At 41.4% G+C, this 20,901-nt stretch overlaps 2 protein-coding genes across 2 annotated transcripts; both read left to right on the top strand.

Moving 5' to 3' along the window:
• Positions 1-7,821: 7,821 nt before the first annotated feature.
• trh (thyrotropin-releasing hormone) lies at positions 7,822-10,325 on the top strand. The gene is made up of 3 exons (XM_022189113.2): positions 7,822-7,975; positions 8,370-8,578; positions 9,017-10,325. The coding sequence occupies exons 2-3, from the start codon at positions 8,389-8,391 to the stop codon at positions 9,637-9,639; spliced, it is 813 nt and encodes a 270-aa protein (XP_022044805.1). The 5' UTR covers positions 7,822-7,975; positions 8,370-8,388; the 3' UTR covers positions 9,640-10,325.
• A 1,410-nt stretch (positions 10,326-11,735) lies between these two features.
• Positions 11,736-20,089, top strand: LOC110947841 (rabenosyn-5). The gene is made up of 12 exons (XM_022189124.2): positions 11,736-11,879; positions 12,775-13,064; positions 13,462-13,596; positions 13,729-13,829; positions 13,934-13,979; positions 14,069-14,230; positions 14,335-14,597; positions 14,759-14,829; positions 14,938-15,024; positions 15,133-15,235; positions 16,488-16,592; positions 16,681-20,089. The coding sequence occupies exons 2-12, from the start codon at positions 12,902-12,904 to the stop codon at positions 17,782-17,784; spliced, it is 2,340 nt and encodes a 779-aa protein (XP_022044816.2). The 5' UTR covers positions 11,736-11,879; positions 12,775-12,901; the 3' UTR covers positions 17,785-20,089.
• The last annotated feature ends 812 nt before the right edge of the window (positions 20,090-20,901 follow it).

The raw sequence follows: 20,901 nt of genomic DNA, 5'->3' as shown, positions 1-20,901 counted from the left end.
AAACAGAAATACGCTCTAAGCGCTCCTCCTGGTCCTTTACTCCGACATTGTCTGCAACAAGTCAGGCCAATTATAAACCCAGCCTTTTAAATCAGCTTGTTAATCATGTTTCCTGTCATTAATAGAGGTTCTGTTACATCAGCATAAAGCAAAGCACTGGCCACAAACCTCTGACAGAACGCAATTAGAAATGTCTATCTTACCTCAAAGCATTGATTTCCTGACAAAAACCACCTCTGCTCTGCTGATATAGGCCCCCATATAGTTGCAGAGGAAAGTATTTAAACCTTCTGATAACTAACGACCACTAGAGATGCTTCCTCTTAACTTGTTGTGGCATTCATGACAAATTCCTCTGTTTTGTTGATATTAAGATAAATGGAATTATCGTTGCATCAGCTCACCTTGCTGCTAAGTTGATTTCGCTGTAAGATAATCAAAAAGTCCAGATGAACAACATATTCTTAACTACACATGCACTGCAAGTTCCTCCACATACAGACTGTCATTCTATATCCTCCTGAGGCCCGGTCCGTTCATTTATGCCCTCTGTACTGAACATTTGTTTTTGAGTTCTATCTTTTGACTCATTTGAGCCATGTACTACATCCCAATGTGCTCCGTAGACGACATCCTGGCCTTTCCAATGATACCTCACGTGATTGGGTGGGATGAGAGGAACTTTGTTTTCATGCTGAGACAAAATGTAGATATTCTTGTTTTCGAAGCAAAAATTGTTGTGCTGTCCACTAGAGTGGGCATGTTGTAAAATCTAAAATAAAAATATTTTTGTAAAATTCTAAATTGTGAGTTGTTTTACCTTCAAAAAGGCAGGAAATCACATAAAAGTTAAATTGAAAGAAACTTTTTTTCCTTCTCAGAAGGTTCTCAGAAGGATAACAAAATGAGCAGTGTTGGTCATGGTTGCCAAAGACTCACAGATTTTGTTTGCTGAATTGTTGTAAATCTTAATGCTGGCTTTGATAGAAAGGTGTCAGAATGCACAATCCATTGCAGTTTGCAGTGTATGTGGCTGCATAGTCAGAGCGCCCATGCTGACCCCTGCCCGTCATTACAAGAGCCTACAAACTGGCACTTGATTGTCAGTAATGGAGCATGAAATGATGGAAGAAGGTGGCCTTGACTGATGAACTACGTATGTTTTCATTAACACTACCAGTCTTCAAAATACCCACCCTTTGCTTTGGTTTCTGCTTCGCACACTCTTGGCATTCTCTCGATGAGCTTCATGAGATTGTCACCTGAGATGGTTTTCCAACAGTCTTGAAGGAGTTCCCAGAGATGCTGAGCACTTGTTGGCTCTTTTGTATTCACTCTGCGGTCCATCTCATCCTAAAACATCTGGATTGGATTTAGGTCAGGTGACTGTGGAGGTCAGGTCATCTGATGCAGCACTCCATCACTCTCCTTGGTCAGATAGTCCTTACACAGCCTGGAGAGGCGTTTTGGGTTATTGTCCTGTTGAAAAATAAATGATGATTGAACTAAATGCAAACCAGATGAGATGGCACGTCACTGCAGGATGCTGTGGTAGCCATGCTGGTCCAATGCGCACCATTTTAGGTGACTACCTCATGAAGCTTATGGAGAGAATGCCAAGAGTGTGTGAAGCAGTAATCAAAGCTTTACTACACAATGCCTTCAGTGAGAATCTAGAATGTAAATAGTCATGAACATAAAGAAGAACCCTTAAATGAGAAGGTGTGTCTAAACTTTTAGTGTACATCATGTAAACGGTCAGATGAACCATTTACCTGGGGAAGAGACCACCTACACCACTTCAAGTCAGCAGGACAATGCACACTGCAACCCTGCAAAAAAAACGTTCAGGAAGGATTTGAGGAACATAACAGAGTTCAAAGTGTTGACTTGGCCTCTGAATTCCCCAAATCTCCATCTGATCTGACATCTGGGGGATGTGCTGGAAAAACAAGTCCAATCCATGGAGGCACCACCTCGCAGCTTGCAGGACTTAAAGGATCTGGGGCCTGATATCACGGCACACTTTCAAAAATCTGGTGGAGTCCATGTCCCAAAAAATTGTAGATGTTTTTAATGGCACAGTGAAGAGCTACACAATAATAGTCAGGCGATTTTAATGTTGTGGCTGCTCAGAGTATGTTTCGGTTCATCTGGAGCAGATTTTTCACCTCCAACTTTCGTTAGCAAGGCAGAAAAATCATGAACTATGTAACTTGTGCTCATCCAAACTAAGCTAAAAATGATCACAAGTTTTTCAGATAAGCAGTTTAACAAAGTATACTTCAATTAAACGGAGCTAATCTTGTTAAGCAGTTCTGTTTGTGATGCTAATGGTGGCATCATGCTGTATATATGTGTTGTGTTTGTTTTTTCTTTGAGAGCACAGCTGTCTATGACTTCCAGGCACTAAAACAGTCAGGATTACACTAAAGTCTGCAGGGATCTTCAAGCATTAAATGACTTCCAGTCTCCCGAGCTGCATATTACAGAAACAAACCACAGCATCTGGAGCTTGTTTCACAAAGTAAGTCCAGCTTTGTCTTGCTCTTTTTGTGGTATCTGGCTTTACTGATCCCAGTGATTCTGGATACTTACTATCACATCTGGATGCCATCAGCTGGCTCCGTTAGGTCTCGGTTGCACAATTCTGACACACTAGTATATAAATAAGATTCTTAATAAGACATAAGAGAAGGTTACTGTAAAAGACAAAAGTGAAATTAAGTGAGATAAAAAAATACTCTGCATAACAAGCTTGCATATAGAATAGAACAAGAGAAGATGTATGCCTTTCTACTGCTGGGATTTGGTGTTGCCCTCTTACAACACTGCTGCAAAAAAAAAATCACGGCAAAAAAAACTGAGCCACCAGAGAAAATGTCGTTTATATAATTTGGAGATTTGGGTCTGTTAGCAGCTGCTGATGAAGCTTCACACAGGGGTCTGACTACTTCACTTCTTTAGTTTTTCAGATTTGTGCTGCTCTTTGTGAAGCCGCAAAGGGTTTTATACACTTTTACAGTATATATAGTGGCATGGTGGTTAGCACTTTCGCATTGCAGCAAGAAGATTCCCGGTTTGCGTCCCGGCCTTCCCCGGATCTTTCTGCATGGAGTTTGCATGTTCTCCCTGTGCATGCATGGGTTTTCTCCAGGTTCTCTGGCTTCCTCCCACAGTCCAAAAATATGCTGAGGTAAACTGATTATTCTAAATTCCCTGTAGGTGTGAATGTGAGTGTCATGTAATGCAAAATGGAGGGAGTTCCCCTTTAACAACTATTTCAGTTACTTTAAAGAGATTAATCACCAAGAGCTGTACTGTCCTATCTGAAATCGCTCATGTAAGAACAAAATTATTGGACTCCTATATTTTGTACTAAAGAATGTAAGAGCTGTATTGATTCTTCTCTAAAGAAACTGGGTCTTAGGATTCTGTTGAACTGAATGTACATTTTTCATGAAAATAAAGAGTCACTTATTCAGGCCTAAAAGGTTAGCTACTCGACTACTAGACTAACTTAGAACTAAGAGACACGTTTCCATGGTAACAGTAACCGTGTGGCAACAAGTGCTGACCTGTTGCTTCCATGGCAAATGTCGGCAACAGCTGCTGAACAATGTATCCATGGCAACAGTCAGTTACAGCTGCTGAATGTGTTTCCATGGCAACAATAAGTGACAGCAACCACTGGTAACAAATGACGAAATAAAGATGAGTCTGTCATGTTTTTAAGGCGGAAAACAAGTAGTGTTTTACCCAGGATTAATAAGTCCTGCATCAAATTGCACAGCTTTGTGAATTTATTCTGATGTCTGACTGTTAATTGAAGTTACCATGGTGATACATCCTGACCACCTTTTTTCAGAAATGTGGAGTTAAAACCAAAGACAGCTGCTAGATCACTAATCTCACTTCATAATAAAGCTTCTGATCTGGAAACAGAGTGTAGTCACACTTTGCAGAAAGTTTCCTTCCACACTGAAGAAGTTCACATGACAGCATGAAGCAGCTAGAGTAAACAGGGGGTAGAAGCTAATGAGTCTTATTATTTTCTGTCACCGCACAGGGTGTACACTTAACCTCTCCTCTTCCTCAGTACATGAGGTACATAATGCTGCCCAGAATACTAATTGTGTTGATTTCCCAGCTCTGAAAGGCTCTGATAGCAAGCTTTTATAGGGAGGATGAGTGAGAGTGAATGAAAAAGAAAGGAGGCTGTATTTTAATCACAGCCTTACAGTGATAAAAGGAAAAAAGCCTAAATGCGGCTACACCAGCAACAATCACTCCATCTGCTCTAATTGTTCTACATCTTCACTATGAGGACATCAGATTTAAGAAAAAAATTCGGCCCAATCACGAGGTTTTCTCTCATCGCAGCACACACTGGCCTTTAGAACTGCTTAAATCCAACTACACATTCTCTTGGTAAATTAATTGGTTCCTTTGGGCATGTCGTTACACCCCGAGTCAAATAGGAGGGAGGGGACCTACATGACAGGTGGAAGGAGGTGGATGCCCATACAGATCAGACATGTCTTAATTGTACCGTTCTGTGTTCGTTGGAGGTGACGCAGCGCAGAGAGAACTCACTATCAGACAGAGACAGGTCTTTCGGTTCACTGAAACTAATTCCTCCTCCTCATGTTGTTAGCGAGGCTATAGAGGGATTTAACAGCACGCTCTTTTAACTCTAACCCTAATCTACCCATTAACCTTGTTGTGTTACTCAACTATTGCCATTTCCATTTCAACATTACAGGAACTGTTCCGTTTTCTTCACAAAGGAAAATGAGACACAAAAAAGAGCCACAGATCAATGAGAATTCTCAATAAAAATCATTACCAAGGCTTACTGAATGATTTTAACCATGATATTGATGTGCTTAACTGAGCGAGTCTAAACCCACCTGAAGTATTGGACGTGACAGCGCAATGAAAGCAAGTAATTACAGCGTTACACGGCCAATTCAATTCACTCAGCGCTGACTGAGTGTGAGTATGCAGGAGTTCATCCAGTCCTGCATAACAGATGAGGACAGATGGTTTCATACAGGGAGCTTTAGTCAGAGAGTGAAAAGTCTCTTATTCAACGGCAGAAGGTTTATGAGGGCCAAATCTCTTCAAAATACTTCTCTTCTTACAGGGACTCCACACAGTCACACACAAAAAACCCACAATCACTGTAAATGAAAACCTCTTCGTAAGAACCGACTATCTGCAGAAAGAAATTTCCAAGACCGGCTCAGCTGTAAGAAAACTCAAGTGCGCTCTCACTGGCTCAACACTCAGCTAACGCTGTATGTTTATATCCATTTCCATGCGATTGTGTGTTATCACAAGCTGCTACTGGAACACTTCTTCCTGCACAGCAACAGATACTTGAAAGCAAATCTTTTGTGTTTTCAGACCTCTACAAGTCCTATTATCACATTCTGGATGGAGTAACAACACTGTGGAATACCGGGTAATGTTTATACTTGGCTTTCCTTGATTGCAGTTGTTTTCTTCACCTAAAGAAATACTGAAGCTGAATCAGACTTCAACCCAGTACAGATAAATTTGACTAATCAACCTCTTGAACTGCATCCAAATAGCTCTGGGCCAGAGATTACAAAACAGAGACATGTGAATACATATAACATGGGCGTAACCACCATCTCAGAAGTGAGGGGGACAAATTTTTCAGAGCGATTTATCATTCTCTTACATTTAATTGCACCGTCCTTAGTGGCTAAAGAACCACATAATCCCTAACAGCCACAGTACAATACCAGGGGACCAACTAGGCTAGTTCTTTAAACTATAAAGTATAAAACTTTAAACTATAAAATCTAAAGTTTTAGTGGCCAAACTCTAGTTGAGTTGACAACAATGTCCCTTGAACAGCTACTGGACGAGTAGCCAAAGGTGCCAAACACTGAACATGAAATGATCAGTACTGCCTGGTTTCTCCCTGCAATAGATATCTTATTTTCAGGAAGTTATAATCTCTCCTTACCTGTAAAGACCCGACATCCTTGTCCCTGCTGCTGGCCTCTGATCCATCTCCTCCCTCACTCTGCTCTTTCTGTTATGGCAATAAACATAAAAAATGTGGTAAGAAAAATTCTGAAATAGCATTAGGAAGAGTAAAAATTGCAGTAGAATTTAACCTCAAAATCACTTAACCCATAGATACATATTTTTTTCTCAGCCACTTATATATATATTTTTTTTCACCTCTGCAGACCCTGCATGGTCAACATTACTGCTGGCCGCCGCCTCTGGTCCATCTCCTGCCTGACTCTGCTCTTTGTTATGGAAATAATCATTAAAAAATCTGAAAATCAAAATTCTGAGATAGAATTTGAAAGAGAAGCAGTAAAAATAGTTGTAAATTTAACCACTTTTATACCATAGATAGCCTATTCTTTTTCTCCTCCCTGACTCTCCTCTTTTGGGACCAAAAGACTTAAATACATGGAGAGCAATTGTGAGCACATCTTCTGCCCAGAAATGAAAGAGGACTGGGTTTATTCCAAGAATAAACTAATTAGCAGTAATGTAACAGAGGCAACAACATTTAAATTATTGTTAACTAGCTTAACATATTGATATATTGCCACGTTTTACCTTGTCATCATTTAGCTAACAAGTCTAACATTGTTTACATCCCACAAGGTCACACAACTTACACGGTTTGTTTGGAAAGAACTGTGTAAAGTTTTTTGCTTCTTGCTAGCTCTGGCTGGTTTGCTAACCATTACTCCAGACGCACGTTCAGCACTGCTCAGCACAGCAGTACGTCTTCTGTGGAACACCTGCGTTAGCATGCGCTCATGGTGCATTCAAAGACGGCTCGGGAAAACACGGTACTAGATGCTAATAACGGGTTTAGCTGTTGCAACGGCTGAAAAAAGTGCGGGGGACAGAGGGGACAGATGTGGAAAGTGCGGGGGACATGTCCCACGCGTACCCCGCGTCCGTTACGCCCATGACATATAAACACAACATATGTGAGATATATTCATTTGTTTTGGATTTTTCAGCCATTAAACATCTGGGTTTCAATTTTTCACTGATTCTAAACATCATAAGACACACAATATGCAGCTCATGAATGTAGAAAAAACTCATTCTGACAACCTTAAAGCTACTGATGGAGAACTAAACAGGGTGAAACTTGCCTAGACGGTAATAACCATTAACACTGCTTCACGAGGCATCACATTTAACCAGTTCTGGTTGCTTAGCAAGTCCCCTGCTCCCACTCGCCCATGTAAAACTTGTTAGAGCCGCCGTTGCTTCGTGACTAGAAAAACTGCATTACATGTGCTCAGAGGAACCAGATGGGTTCAGCTCTGCCTCCTGAGTCCTGTGACCTTAGGGTCTTTATGAAAAATATGGATAGCCTCCATCTTACTGGCGCCTCATAGGAGACCTTCAGATTCTTTAAGATACTAGACAGTTTATGTTGTCAATTTGAGTGCAATAAATACAGAAAAAAGGCTGCATCCAAAGAGGCAGACTCAATAAAAATGTCATGAAACAAAACCAATCTAGTAAAAATTAAATATGGTTTAACCTAAATGAGAATATATGCCTTGTGCAGTATAGACTTCACTATTTTTTTTTTTATTATTAATGCATTCATCTCATGTAGAGCTCGTCGTCTCTCTCAGTCTCAATCATTTATTTGTTTTCCAAAAGAAGAATTGGGCAGCGGCCCCTATAGGGCGATCATTCACCACATCCAGTTGCGCACGACTCGGTGACATCAATGGGGACGAGGGATCCTGAAAAATTACTCCAGCGTTGGTGTGACGACAGCAACCGCAAAGTATAAATGCCGAGACGCAAAAGTTATCAGCTCATACCTCCAGACTTGGCCTTTAGGGTCACCAACCCGCTGCGAGAGAACTGAGAGCAACTACAGTCAGAGTCGGCGGCGCCAGAGGCTGGGAGCTAGGAGAACTTGGATACTTCCCAGGTGAAGTTGGCGCATTTCACTGTGAACTCTTATTTAAATCTGGATGTTTTACAGATTCTGCTTCATTCGATATGGAAGGGTCAAATTCATTAAGCATTATTCTAATTTATTTGAGATGCTCTTAGACAGCATGTTTTTTTTCCCTCTGAAACCAGTTCTAAATGCTGCTGCGATTTTAGTGGCACTGATTTGTTTTAGGATTTTAGCATCTAAAGGAGAGCAACCAGCTGTGCTACAATTGCTCTTAAGTTAAAACAAATTGCACTTATTTCAACATTTCAAATCTCAGATACACTAACTGCAGTGTAGCTCTGCAGACAAGTTCACCTGCTGCCACATTCATTTTATTTCTGCAACATATTTCCCATTTACCAGAATCTGTTCTCTTCAACAGACGAACAAACTAAATTACCATGAAGTCGACATGTCTGCTCATCCTGGCTTCTCTCACGGTCTGCAACTTGGCGGTGTCTGGAGGACAGGGCATCCCTGCTGAGGATGAGACGGATCGAAGGACCATAGACGACATGATACTACAGAGAGCAGAAAATCTGCTGTTACGGTCCATTCTTAAAAAGCTGCAGGAGGAAGACGGCAGAAACGGTGCGTAAAACCAATGCTTTGGAGCAATTTTCAGGCACCAATTTTTGACTTTAAGGCAAAAATAGTGTCATTAAACATTAAACAACTGGTTACTTTTGTTTTAAATTGTCAAATATTATTTCCTACTGATATTAACATATGTAGACTATTTATTTGGGGGTATATAAGTGGCAACATGCTGTCAGAAGTCCTGTGATTTAATGCGTAGGCCTGCTTCTGGATGTTTTCCAGTTAGATAATTTTTTCAAAATAATGTTTGAAAATGTGTTTTGAAGTGGAAATTACAAAGGAACATCCCCCCTGTACAGTAATATAATGTAAGGAATGTGGAGAATCAGCTGGGCATCATCGCGCGTAATTTACGCATGAGGTACAGACAAATCGGGGGGGGAAGGAAGACTTCTGAAGTAATCTAAAAAGTGTTTCCCTATTTTCCAGAGGGGTTTTATTCGCTGCCGGAATGGGTGACAAAGAGGCAGCATCCTGGTAAGAGGTACGGCGAGGATTTGGAGAAGCGGCAGCATCCAGGGAGGAGAGAAGAGGACGAGGACGAGCAGTACTTGGATGTGCAAAAGAGACAGCACCCGGGCAAACGCGAAGATGAGATGCACTCGTTCATGGAGCTCCAGAAAAGGCAACACCCGGGAAAGCGCTCCGCTGCGGAACACAATTCTGACGACCCCCTGGTGCTGCTCAGTGAACTTTCTAAACGACAGCACCCAGGCAAGCGTTACCTGGTATTGCACAGCAAGCGCCAGCACCCAGGTAAGCGCCATCCCGAGGACGAGGACGACGACGGGGACTGGGATGCCGACGCGGATGGAGAAGAAGACCTGTCCGAGTTGGAAAAGCGTCAGCATCCCGGAAAACGCTTTTGGGATAACTCGAGTCCGGATTTAGGCACAAACAGTCCGTGTGACGTTTTGGACGCTGCCAGTTGCAGCAAGACCAGTCTGCTGCTCGACTTTTTAGACAACATTAACAAGAACCACTCCGAGGAGAAGAGACAACACCCGGGTAAAAGGCTCGCGCCGGAGGAGGATTTAGAGGAAGGAGAGTAGGTTCAGTCTGGTGTGCGTAAACTGCTGTATTGTAAGCGAATAAATGTATAAACTAAGTGACCATAATGAATTGTGAAAAATGAAAAAAGAAATTTACTTCATTTAACCCTTTGTGCCACTGTATTTTCTTTGGCAGACAGTCACTGTTTCACTGCAGATGACGTTTTCGTTGGAGAGCCTATGCGTAAAAACTTTGGACTGACTATATCTCTGTACATATGGTTTTCAGAAGAGTTGCTGCCTCGCGTTGATCTACTATTAATTAATATTTATGAAATTATTAGGGATTATTCCGTTTAAATACCTGTGCGTATTGCGAGTCCAAGGATTAAAGCATTAGTCAAGTGGCTTCAGCGATGTTGCCTCTGTGAGGAAACACACGCTGGTCAGTCGCCTGCAGTTCATGCTTGAGTTAAAATGAACGTTTACAGTAACAGGATCTCCCTTCATTGATTGTGTTTCGTTATTTTCTACCAGTGTAAAATATATCAAATACCACAGCATATAAATTGTGTCACTGATTATTTTTCTACATTTCTGCATGGAAATAAGTTCATGATGTTGAAAATGAAAAGCTGCTTTGCCTTAAAGTCAACCACCCAATGTTTTTGTTGGACAACACCAGAAATGTCATATTTAGTTGCAGTAAATGTATGTCTCACTATTAAACTGTTTATTCAACCCAACCAGGTCTAATTGGTGTCCAACAAAGTATTCACCAGCCCTGAGCCTCTTGATTAATGTAGTTCAATAGCAGACAGACAGAGTCAGGTATCCACTTCATTGCTTAATTGGAGTCATTCCATCAGAGCCTCGGGAGCAGCTGTCCATAGACCTGATCAAGATGCAGATTATTCATCAAGCACAGGCACACTCTCAAATAACTTTCAACTCCAGCAGAAAAATCCAGACTTCAGTCGATCGTGAGGCTGTTTAGCCAAGAAAATTGACATTTTCTGACGGTCAAGAGAAGCAGGGATGTCTGACACACAAACTCTTTTAGACTATATGGAAATGCATGAAGGAAAGAAAGCAATTAGCATAATTTGGATAAATCTAATGTGGCTTCAGAGTTTTACTTGTTTTCGTTTGATCTGTAAATGTATGAGAGTGAACTGCACACAAACACTTTGGTGACACTGTTAGTGTTGTTTTCAAACATTTTTCTACTCACAAAGTCACCCTAATCACAGACTGTGGTCAAACGTAGACAATAATTATGAGCAGTTGAACAAACAACTAATTTTTCCTCTTTAGGCTATTTCACTTTAAACTTCAGAGGCCTGGAAAATTAAAGTATCAAATTTCCAGAAAAAAAATCTGACAGAATATTTGTTTTTACAAAAAACATACTATGCATATATTTCTACCCTTTCTTATTAGCTTCTGGAGTCTCACAGTTGAGATGAAATCCATCTTCAGACCGAGGACAGATGATATAGCAATTATGCTCATAACTGGAATAACCATAAGGAGCCCTCTGGCTCAAATAAGCTTTGGTCTCCTATTATTCCACTGACTCTCTATGAACTGTGTATGCACTACAGTGCATACACTACTGGCATTACAGGTACACCCTGTAATGCCAGTTAAGCTGGGTGCACACTACACATGGCATCTAAATTCAGCTTTTTCCTCAAGCATGCTGTAGGCCAAAACTGCACACAGTTTCTAAAAAGTTAAACTGACAAAATTGGAAGTCTTAAAAGTAGAATTTGACACAGGAACACTGAGTCACAGAGTTAGAATAAAAATAACACAGGATCCACCTTAAGGCTGTTATCTTCAGTTAATTAAATTCTCCCAAAACTAGCTGACACAGTGAAGTCACACACCTTGTTACCCAACCTACAGCAAATAGCAAGTCCACTCTGCTAGCCATGCCAAACTTTTGTGCAACATTTCAGGCTCAATTTTAAGTTTCAACGAGTCTAAAAGCCTGTGTTATTTACACCAGCAGGGTAAGACGGACACAGAACGCAAGAGCAGACTCAAACAAACTAGCAGAATACGAAAAACACGGTACCAATATGTGTACTCACATTGTGATTCAGGTGTGTGATGGAGCTGCCACAGTGAAGTCCAGCGTATGTGAGTTTCCTGCCGTTTGTCCCTCTTCTCTTCCCGTACAGACGGAATGCTAATCACATGACCGGGCAGGGCTGCTGCTGCTGCTGCTGCTGTCGGGCTGTCAAAGAAAACCCAAACTGTCAACAACACCTTTTTTATCGGATACATATGTAAGTATAAATAATCTATAGTGTTAATTAGTCCACGATCTATTGCTGTCGTGCAGTTGGAAGCTATTTAATGTCGTGTTTTGAGCAACGAGATTGGAGAAAATATGGCTAAAGTAAGCTAGACCTACTATTAGCATTGTCTTGCTAACGTTTCCTTCTCCGTTAAATATAACGGCGGACAGAGTTGGCAAAAATATGAAACAGCAACGTTGAGCCCTTATTTAACTCTGCTAGTATCCAGATAACACTCTTATAATAAGGTGTGGCAGGCAGTAAATAAAGATTTGTAACCTCGATAGGTGTGTCTAACGCTAGCTGTGTGGGCTAGAAATACAAACTGTGAGACATGGGTGTAAAAAGTGTTAGCTCACGTTAACTTTAACTGTTAAAAATACAGCGATGAAATGCAAATTAAGTTAGCTTTACTATGCATGAGGGCGGAAAACACATGCGATCTTAAAGCACTGTAATTACTGTCAAATGTCAGATGTGTGTACCTCATTTACTATAACTTTAGCCTTAGTTAGAATTTTAAAGTCTACTTAATTGTAACCATTTTACTTGGTCAATGAGAGTAATCGTTTCACTATAAATAGCTAAAGCTGCGAAAGTAGGAATTAATGTAATTTGGTTCAGCTTCACATTCTTCTTCAGCTCATTGTGTTCGGCACTTTAAAGCTCTTTATTGCAGTCACACTCCTGCAGCTCATATTTCAGTCACATAAAAGTCACACTGTCGTTGCAGTGAATTATTTTGCAGGTAAGTGACCCACACATATAAACCAGAATACATTTTAGTCACAAATCTTTTATCTTCAGTTCAATTATCTGAGAATTCATGTGTGGATTTTGTATTCTTGTGTGTAGCCTCAATCTGCCCTGTCCTGCTTTTCAGTGTCCTGGGTTTTTCCTCAAGCGTCATGGACCTACTATGGGGTTGGCTGCACACCCCGTGACATGTGGACCAAAGCAGGATCGTGCCGCCTTGCACCTCTTCTGCAACAACACAGCCGTCTGCTGTCATGGCCTCCAGCTACCCGCCTCCCTTTGAGGGCACAGGTGAAGTGAAGGAGGGCTTTCTTTGCCCGCTGTGCCTGAAGGACCTCCAGTCATTCTACCAGCTCCAAGACCACTATGAAGAGGAGCACTCTGGAGAGGACCGCCATGTTAGGGGGCAACTAAAAAGTAAGTCATTCATTTCTTAACATGTTCTGTTACAGTCTACAAACACAAAAGTTACTTTGCACTGTCTAGTTTGACAAAAGGGAGTTTAATTGATTCGGTATTTGAGCATAGATTAAAGATACTGCAGTGTTAGACCAGAGGAAATTCTTGGCAGGATGAATTGGCAACATATGCTGCAGGTTTTTATCTGATAGGAAAATGATTAAATGTGAAGTGAAACGCTCTTGGCTGGAAATGGAGGCGTGCAATGTTAGTCAGATCGGTGATGAATTTTAAAATGAGGGAATTTTCCTGCAGACTACACACAAACAGGATTGGATTCACCAACTCCTACTCTTGCCGACTCTTTTTGGTATTTACCACACGTTCGTATTTTAATAATATTGTTTGTGTTCAGGCTTGGTTCAGAAGGCAAAGAAAGCCAAAGATAAACTGCTGAAGAGAGATGGAGATGACAGACCAGATACGGGCAGTTATGAGTCCTTCTACTATGGTGGAGTGGACCCATACATGTGGGAGCCTCAGGAACTGGGTGAGACTGGAAAACTGGAGTAAAACTGTTATTTGCCTTACCTTTAAATCACTGCTAAAAAATACGGAAAGAATATGCAACAAGTTTTTATATACGACACCCTAACAGAAATCTTTCTTGTTTCTTTTGAAGGAGCAACTAGAAGTCACCAGGACTTCTTTAAAAAACACAGAGCAGCCCGGATTGATCACTACGTCATAGAGGTCAACAAGCTCATCATCAGACTGGAAAAGGTGTGCATACAATAAAAAAATCATTTTATTTTGTCTCCCGCTTTTGCTCAAATTACAGTTTTAAATGAGCTTAACACTCTTTACAATGAAAACTTATGTTTCAGTTGACATCGTTTGACAGAACCAGCTCGGATGCTGCTAAAATCAGAGGTTTGTGTTTTATAATTCTGACTAGTTTTGGCGTATCCAAATATGATTTATTTACTTTTCTAAAAATGAGTGTTCATCCTTCCTTGTAGCCATTGAGAAGTCTGTGGTGTCGTGGGTGAATGACTCGGATGTCCCGTTCTGCCCCGACTGCGGAAACAAGTTCAACATCCGTAACAGACGGCACCACTGTCGCCTCTGTGGGTCCATCATGTGTAGGAAGTGCATGGAATTTGTTCCCTTACCTTTGGCCCGTAAGTATGCACAGATATACCAAAGCCTCCGAAATCAGAAGTCACCTTTTGCCATGCGCCTCAGTGCTGTGAGGTGTTTTTTTTTACCTTTTATTCATTAACAGAGAAGCTTATTAGTGGGACTCGAGAGGCCTTGTGTGTTCCTGGAAGTCCTGGTCAGTCCCAGTCTCCCCCAGCAGGAGGTGGCAGCAGTGGGATGGGCTCTAGGAGAGGCAGTATCAGCAGCTTGAGCAGTGTAACCTCCATGCTGGAGGAAAAGGATGACGAGAAGATCCGCTGTTGTCACCACTGCATGGACACGCTGCTGAAGAGACAACAGAAGTTAGAAGAGAAGGACCATGTGCCAGATATAGTGAAACTTTATGAGGTTGGTTTATCAGTGTTTAAAATGAAGAGCCAGCAGTGCAGTCGATTCTGTACTTTCTTTTCAAGCTCTTGAGTTTACTCTATTGCATCCTTCCTGTCATTCATTGTTTGTCTTTTGGGGTTTCCTGTTATTCGCTTGCCAAAAATTTGTCTTCCTGACAGAGGCTGAGGATGTGCATGGAGAAGGTGGATGAAAAGGCTCCAGAGTACATCCGAATGGCCGAGTCTCTCAAGTATGCTGTATTAAGAATTACATCGCTGATAGTATCTGATGTGACAGATGTTTTTTTTTCTATTTTAAAGACAGTTTAATTGTTTACTTTGGGTGTGTCATTTCACAGTGCCGGAGAAACTACATACAATCTGGACACTGCTGGTGGACTGAGACTAGAAGTCCAGAAATACTACGAACTAATCGATGCTCTAAGGTACACGTTGGCCACAACTGATAGTTTTAAAGTTAAACATAAGTCGTGTTTTTCATGTTTGTTAAATATGAAGTATTTAAAGAATAAACTAAGCTCTTTTCTTCTCAGTAAGAGGATTTTAACCCTGGGAGTTAAAGATGAACCACAACCACATCCAAAGGCGCTCCAGCTACAAAGGATGATCCGCTATACAGCCACACTATTTGTCCAGGTGAGAGGAAGTTCAGACAGCACTTAGCATGAAAATAACAAATCAGTTTCATACAGAATGCACATTACATGGGTAGATGGGAATGGAAGTATTTCCCCTCCTCCCTCATAGAAGTCATCATTCTGAAGGGCATTTTAGCCACTGGCACATTATAATAGCCAGTACTGCAACAGAAAACCTATTTAGCAATAATTATTCAATTGTATTTGAATTGCCAGAGCCACTTGCAAACTACACTAAGGTTTCTTTGTGAATAAAAAATGTACTTACATCTGCAACAGTGCTTCTGCATTGCAACTCAGAACACACAAAATGTTCCGTCTTACAGTGCAGTACTGTGATTTTATTGTTGGTCTCGTAAAATATTTTTTCTCACTTTTTACTGTACCAGCTGACTGATATTAATGATTTGCTAGCTCTGTAAAATCCTTTTCTATGTCTTCAGTTCACTGTGCACTGAGCTGATGAAACTCTGTGTAGAGTTTACCATTGTAACTCCGCTTTCATTTCCTTTGAGTAAAAAGCGAAAACTGAATTGATCGGTTCTTCTTTTTCTGTTTTTTTTATTTGATGGTGGCACCCTCTAGTTTTGTATTAATTTGGCAGAATTGAATTTTGGTGTCCATTTATATAGACAGTGGCTTCATTTCAATACAGCCGATCAAAAGAGAGCAGTCTGCTCCACAAAGATCCTATACGTTGAACAACTGCCACATGAGTCTTTCTAATCTAACCTGCAAACATGAATATATAAGTACTCAACATGCTCTTAAACAAATAACCACAACATTGACACAGATGAAAAGTAGCATATCTGATAGTTCCCCAAATATTTTTTCTCTTCCTTAGTAGAAAATAACACACCAACAACAATATATTAACATAAAAAAACATGTTTGCATTTTTTTTGCTACAAAAAAGGTGACTAAATGGGATTTCAGTTGGACTTTAAATTATGGGTTGACTGAAAAACACTAAGTAATGAGGGCTGTAATTATTACAGGGTGAGAGTCTGGAGTGCTGTTGTAGTTTTTTTTTTTTTTTTTACAATCGTGTGCGTTCAAGACATGCTAAAAATTACTGATCAGCTCAAGTAATGCTGAAATCAACCCCCCTTCCTTAGAGAACTAAATAACATACAAATACAGTCTTTCCAATCACCACTTTTTTTTCATTTACTCAGAGTTTCTGTCACATATGTCTTTATCCTCTTGTCTAAATTCACCTATTCTGTGTGTCCTCTGTGTTTCAGGAGAAACTGTTAGGTCTGATGTCTTTACCCACTAAGGAGAAATATGAAGAGCTGAAAGAAAAGAGGAAACAGGAGCAAGAGAAGAGACTCCAGCAAGAGAGACTGGTGAGGCTTTGTGCGTGTACTTGTGTAGATTTTTAGTTGGCGAACAAGTTTCTAAATGTGTATTGTTTGTGTATTTTCTACTCAACAGGCAGTCCAGGAGACTCTGAAGAGGAGGCAGGAGTCTGAGAGAAACCGTCCACCTGCCAACGGAGAGCTGCCCCAGGCCCCGAGAGCTCCACGCATGACCAAAGCTGGTGGATGGCTGCCGTCTGCAGACTCTGTCCATGCACGCAACGAGCTAGAAGACCCTCTCCTGCAGCAGATTGAGAACATTCAGTCATTCCTTCGTCAGGCACGGGAGGCCAAGAGAACAGATGAGGTGGCAATGTTAGAGGAGAACTTGCGTCAGCTGCAGGATGAATACGACCAGCAGCAGACCAGCCTCGCTATCGCGCTCTCCCAGAAGTTGGCTGAGGAGGAAGACCTGCAGCAGGGGGAGCTCCATCGCCTCGAGGCTCGGGAAAGGGAGGGAAGAGAACAGTGGGGCTCCACTGTGGGCCCCAACCAGCCTTCTTCCTTCACGTGGGAACCTACTCTGGATATCAGCCCGGCAAGAGGCTACCAGGGAGAAGAAGACACAGCAGAAGAGAGCCTGACTCCTAAAGCTGAGAGGAGTCCATCATCTGTGAGGGCGTTTCCTGCTCTCACAAGCCAGGAGGAGTCTCCTCCAAGACTAAGGAGCTTAGGAGGGCATGTAACTCCCCCTAGTGGTGAGGGCCAAAACAGTGCCTCCCTTAATCCATTTGAAGAGGAGGACTCAACGCCCATCGAGGAGGATCCATCCAATCCCTTCTTTGAGGACATCAAGAGGGAGCACAAAGAGGAGACTAATGGGAAGAAAGAATACAACCCCTTTGAGGAAGATGACGATGCAGAGGAGGACAGACAGGCCGAGACGGTACCTGGCAACCCCTTTGAGGAAGACGACACTGACACCGGTAACCCTTTCCTGGAGGCCTCTGGGAACTCTCCTGAAGTCTCGACCAACCCTTTTGACGGGGACGACGACGTTGAGGTTTTGCCTGATGTGGACATGATAGAGGAGGAACTGCTGCTGCAGCAGATCGACAACATCAGGGCCTACATTTTTGATGCAAAGCTCAGTGGCCGTCTGGACGAGGTGGAACTGCTTTCAGAGAACCTAAGAGAGCTTCAACTCACTCTACAGGAACAGAAGAAGAAGAAGCACTGACACATTTTCCTCGAAATCTCCTCTGATCACCCGCTACTTACCAAGTCATGCAAGGCTAGCTCACTTTACATGACTAATGAGCCCAATAAGTTCAGTTTGGGTGAGGTCTGCTGTACCACACATTAGGTTCATCCTAAAAATGAAATGGGTTTTAGAGCTCAGTATTCTGGAGCACCCTCCAAACATCTTTATAAACCACTTATGCCGTTTAGGGTTACAGAGGGCTGGCGTCTATCCCAGCATGCACAATTTTTAAGCACTGAAAGTAGAAATTCATTTGTACAGGCATATTGATGGACTTATTATTAACCCTGTTGTAACAGTGCAAACACGAACAATGGAAGACAGAAGAATGTCACTTTAAAGTCAGTCAGATTCTTCTTTGAGTTGAGTCCTGCTGGGGTCTTGTGGAAGTCAGGTTTTATGATGAAGTGTTTCCATGGTGAAGGTTGAACAAGCGTTTTCCAAATAAATTTTAAAGAGCACTCTGTCACACTTCTCTAACGTTGTTGGACTCAAGATGGACAGTTTTTAAAAATGATCAAAACTGATGCTGGAGAGCCAGAGAATGTTTCTTTATTCCAAGCATTCTTCCGCCTCAAAATCTGACGCCCACAATTACCCACAATGCAACTTGACTGAGAGTTTGGTGTGTAGCAGTGAATGCAGCCTCAGATGAGATGGGGAAGGGGCTACAGAGATCTGGCTTCTGTTTAGGTCCACACTCATAGTCTTTGGACCGAACCAACTCTGACTCCAGTGGCATCAGTTGAGGCAATTTCCCAGATTTCACACAGCTTCCTCCATTAAAGGCTGTAAAAATCTGTTCACATAGAATTGTAAACAGCCTTTGATGTGTAAAATCTGTTCATTGATATCCCAGCAGTAGTGTTAGCACACTTACAACTTCATTTTATTTGTGGTAACTGAAATTCCTGCTCTTCCTCAAGTATTAGTAAAGAATTAACCCATGCTTTACTTATTATTTCTAACTGGACAATTAACATTTGTCAGTCCGAACATTAAGTGTTTGAAGGAAACTGACTCTCAGATATTAATAATTGGATTCTCCTTTCAGTCACTACACATGCACTGATTGTTGTTGCAGTGCCAGTGACCCTGTAGGGGAAATTAAAGGCACATTACAAAGAGTTCAGCCTTTTTTGTTGTTCATCACTCATACCAGTACGTAGGTATCTTTTATGATATCATGATCACAAAAAAGCTTTCAGTCTTTAACCATACTGCTAACAACCACATTTGTGATACAGTATTCATGGCAGAGGTTGAGTATTTGTTGCACTAGCTGTTAATTTCTCCTACAATTAAATGTTGTTTTTCCCTGTAAAAGTGAATTCAAATGTTCCTCTCAGCTGACATGATCCGTCTGTAAGGTTTAGATAAAAGCCTTTATCAAGCAGATTTATTTCACTATTCATTTTTATTGCATCTTGTCTGTGGGTTGAAAAACTGCATCTTAAATGCCACAAAGAGCCACGTGAATATTTTTTTTAATGTCCTACTGTGTGACCTTGCGGGTTGTGATGGATTTGTTTACAGTGGCTCTTGGGCTGCATGTGTCTGTGTTTCTCTGAGGTGCTGTGTGATGCTGAGCTAGCGGCAGGGCATGCTTGTCTTTCTGCTCTCAGTTTTTTATAGAGACCATAGACATATAGATGTCACTCTGTGCTGTCAGCCAAGATCTGTATGTGAAGCATGTTATCTGTTAAATAGTTTCATCTAAGAAGCCCGTTCAGAGTTCACACAACCAGTTCACCCAGCATGTAGGTACTAAGCACTATTTGCCAAGAGACACTGTAGATAACTGTAAGTAAAAAAAAAAAACTAAGGCATCAAAGCTCGTGTACAGAAACCATTCTTTTGTGAAGATTACAGAAGCTCTTAGGTCACAGCAACTGTTTAGCCTTTTTCTCAGACATACTAACACTACATGAATGCCAGCAAGTATTATCAGTCAGTTCTAACATGAGTTTGTCTTAGCGCTTTATGTCAGATTGTTCATAATTCTCTTCATAGATGCCGACAGGAGACGGGGCTCTGCAGTTGTTGATCGTCTTACACAGAAAACTTGCAACACTCTAAATGTATTTTGACAGTGTGAAGAACTCAAGGAGCGTCTTTGTGATGTTAGCGGTTGCTTTTAGCTTCGGGAGTAATTTGAGTAACATCTCTGCATTTAAAACAATGACTGCAGAAAGAAAACATTGGAAACACAGACACTGATTTATAAAACTTTAGAGAACTCCATCTCAGCAACAATAATAAAAAAGTTGTCTAAAGCAAACTATGGCTGTGTTTTTTTCTTCTCAGGGTTTCTACAGGGCATTAAAAAGCATTCATAGTCATTAATTCAATTTTGCAAAAATTAAGACCTTAAATGGCATTAAAAATCATTAAATTTGATTCTCAGTGGCATTAAAAATTCTTTCTGCTGTTTTAAAAAAAGTTGATAATAACATATATAGACTGCGATTCATCAGATACACTATATTGCCAAAAGTATTCAGTCACCTGCCTTGACTCACATATGAACATAAGTGACATCCATAGGGTTCAATTTGACATCGGTCCACCCTTTGCAGCTATAACAGCTTCAACTGTTCTGGGAAGGCTGTCCACAAGGTTTAGGAGTGTGTTTATGGGAATTTTTGACCATTCTTCCAGAAGCGCACTTGTGAGGCCACACACCGATGTTGGACCAGAAAGCCTGGCTCTCAGTGTCCGCTCTAAATCATCCCAAAGGTGTTCTATCGGGTTGTAGGTCAAGACATCCACAACAGACTCTGTCATCCATGTCTTTATGGACCTTGCTTTGTGCACTGGTGCACAGTCATGTTGGAAGAGGAAGGGACCAGCTCCAACCTGTTCCCACAAAGTTGGGAGCATGGAATTGTCCAAAATATCTTGGTATGCTGAAGCATTCAGAGTTCCTTTCTCTGGAACTAAGTCACTGGAACTAAGTCACCAAGCCAGGGGTGGACTGGCCATCTGGCATAACGGGCATCCCAGTGGGGCTGGTCAACAGGTTCCCCCGGACCTGTAATCAGTAAATTGTAATGGCATTTTAAATTTCACGGGTCGCTTCTATCATCCCAG

The sequence above is a fragment of the Acanthochromis polyacanthus genome, chromosome 6 (genome assembly GCF_021347895.1).
Source record: "Acanthochromis polyacanthus isolate Apoly-LR-REF ecotype Palm Island chromosome 6, KAUST_Apoly_ChrSc, whole genome shotgun sequence".
NCBI classification, from domain to species: Eukaryota; Metazoa; Chordata; class Actinopteri; family Pomacentridae; genus Acanthochromis; species Acanthochromis polyacanthus.
The sequence above is the reverse complement of the archived record's forward strand: the minus strand, read 5'-3'. Positions and strand labels throughout refer to the sequence as shown.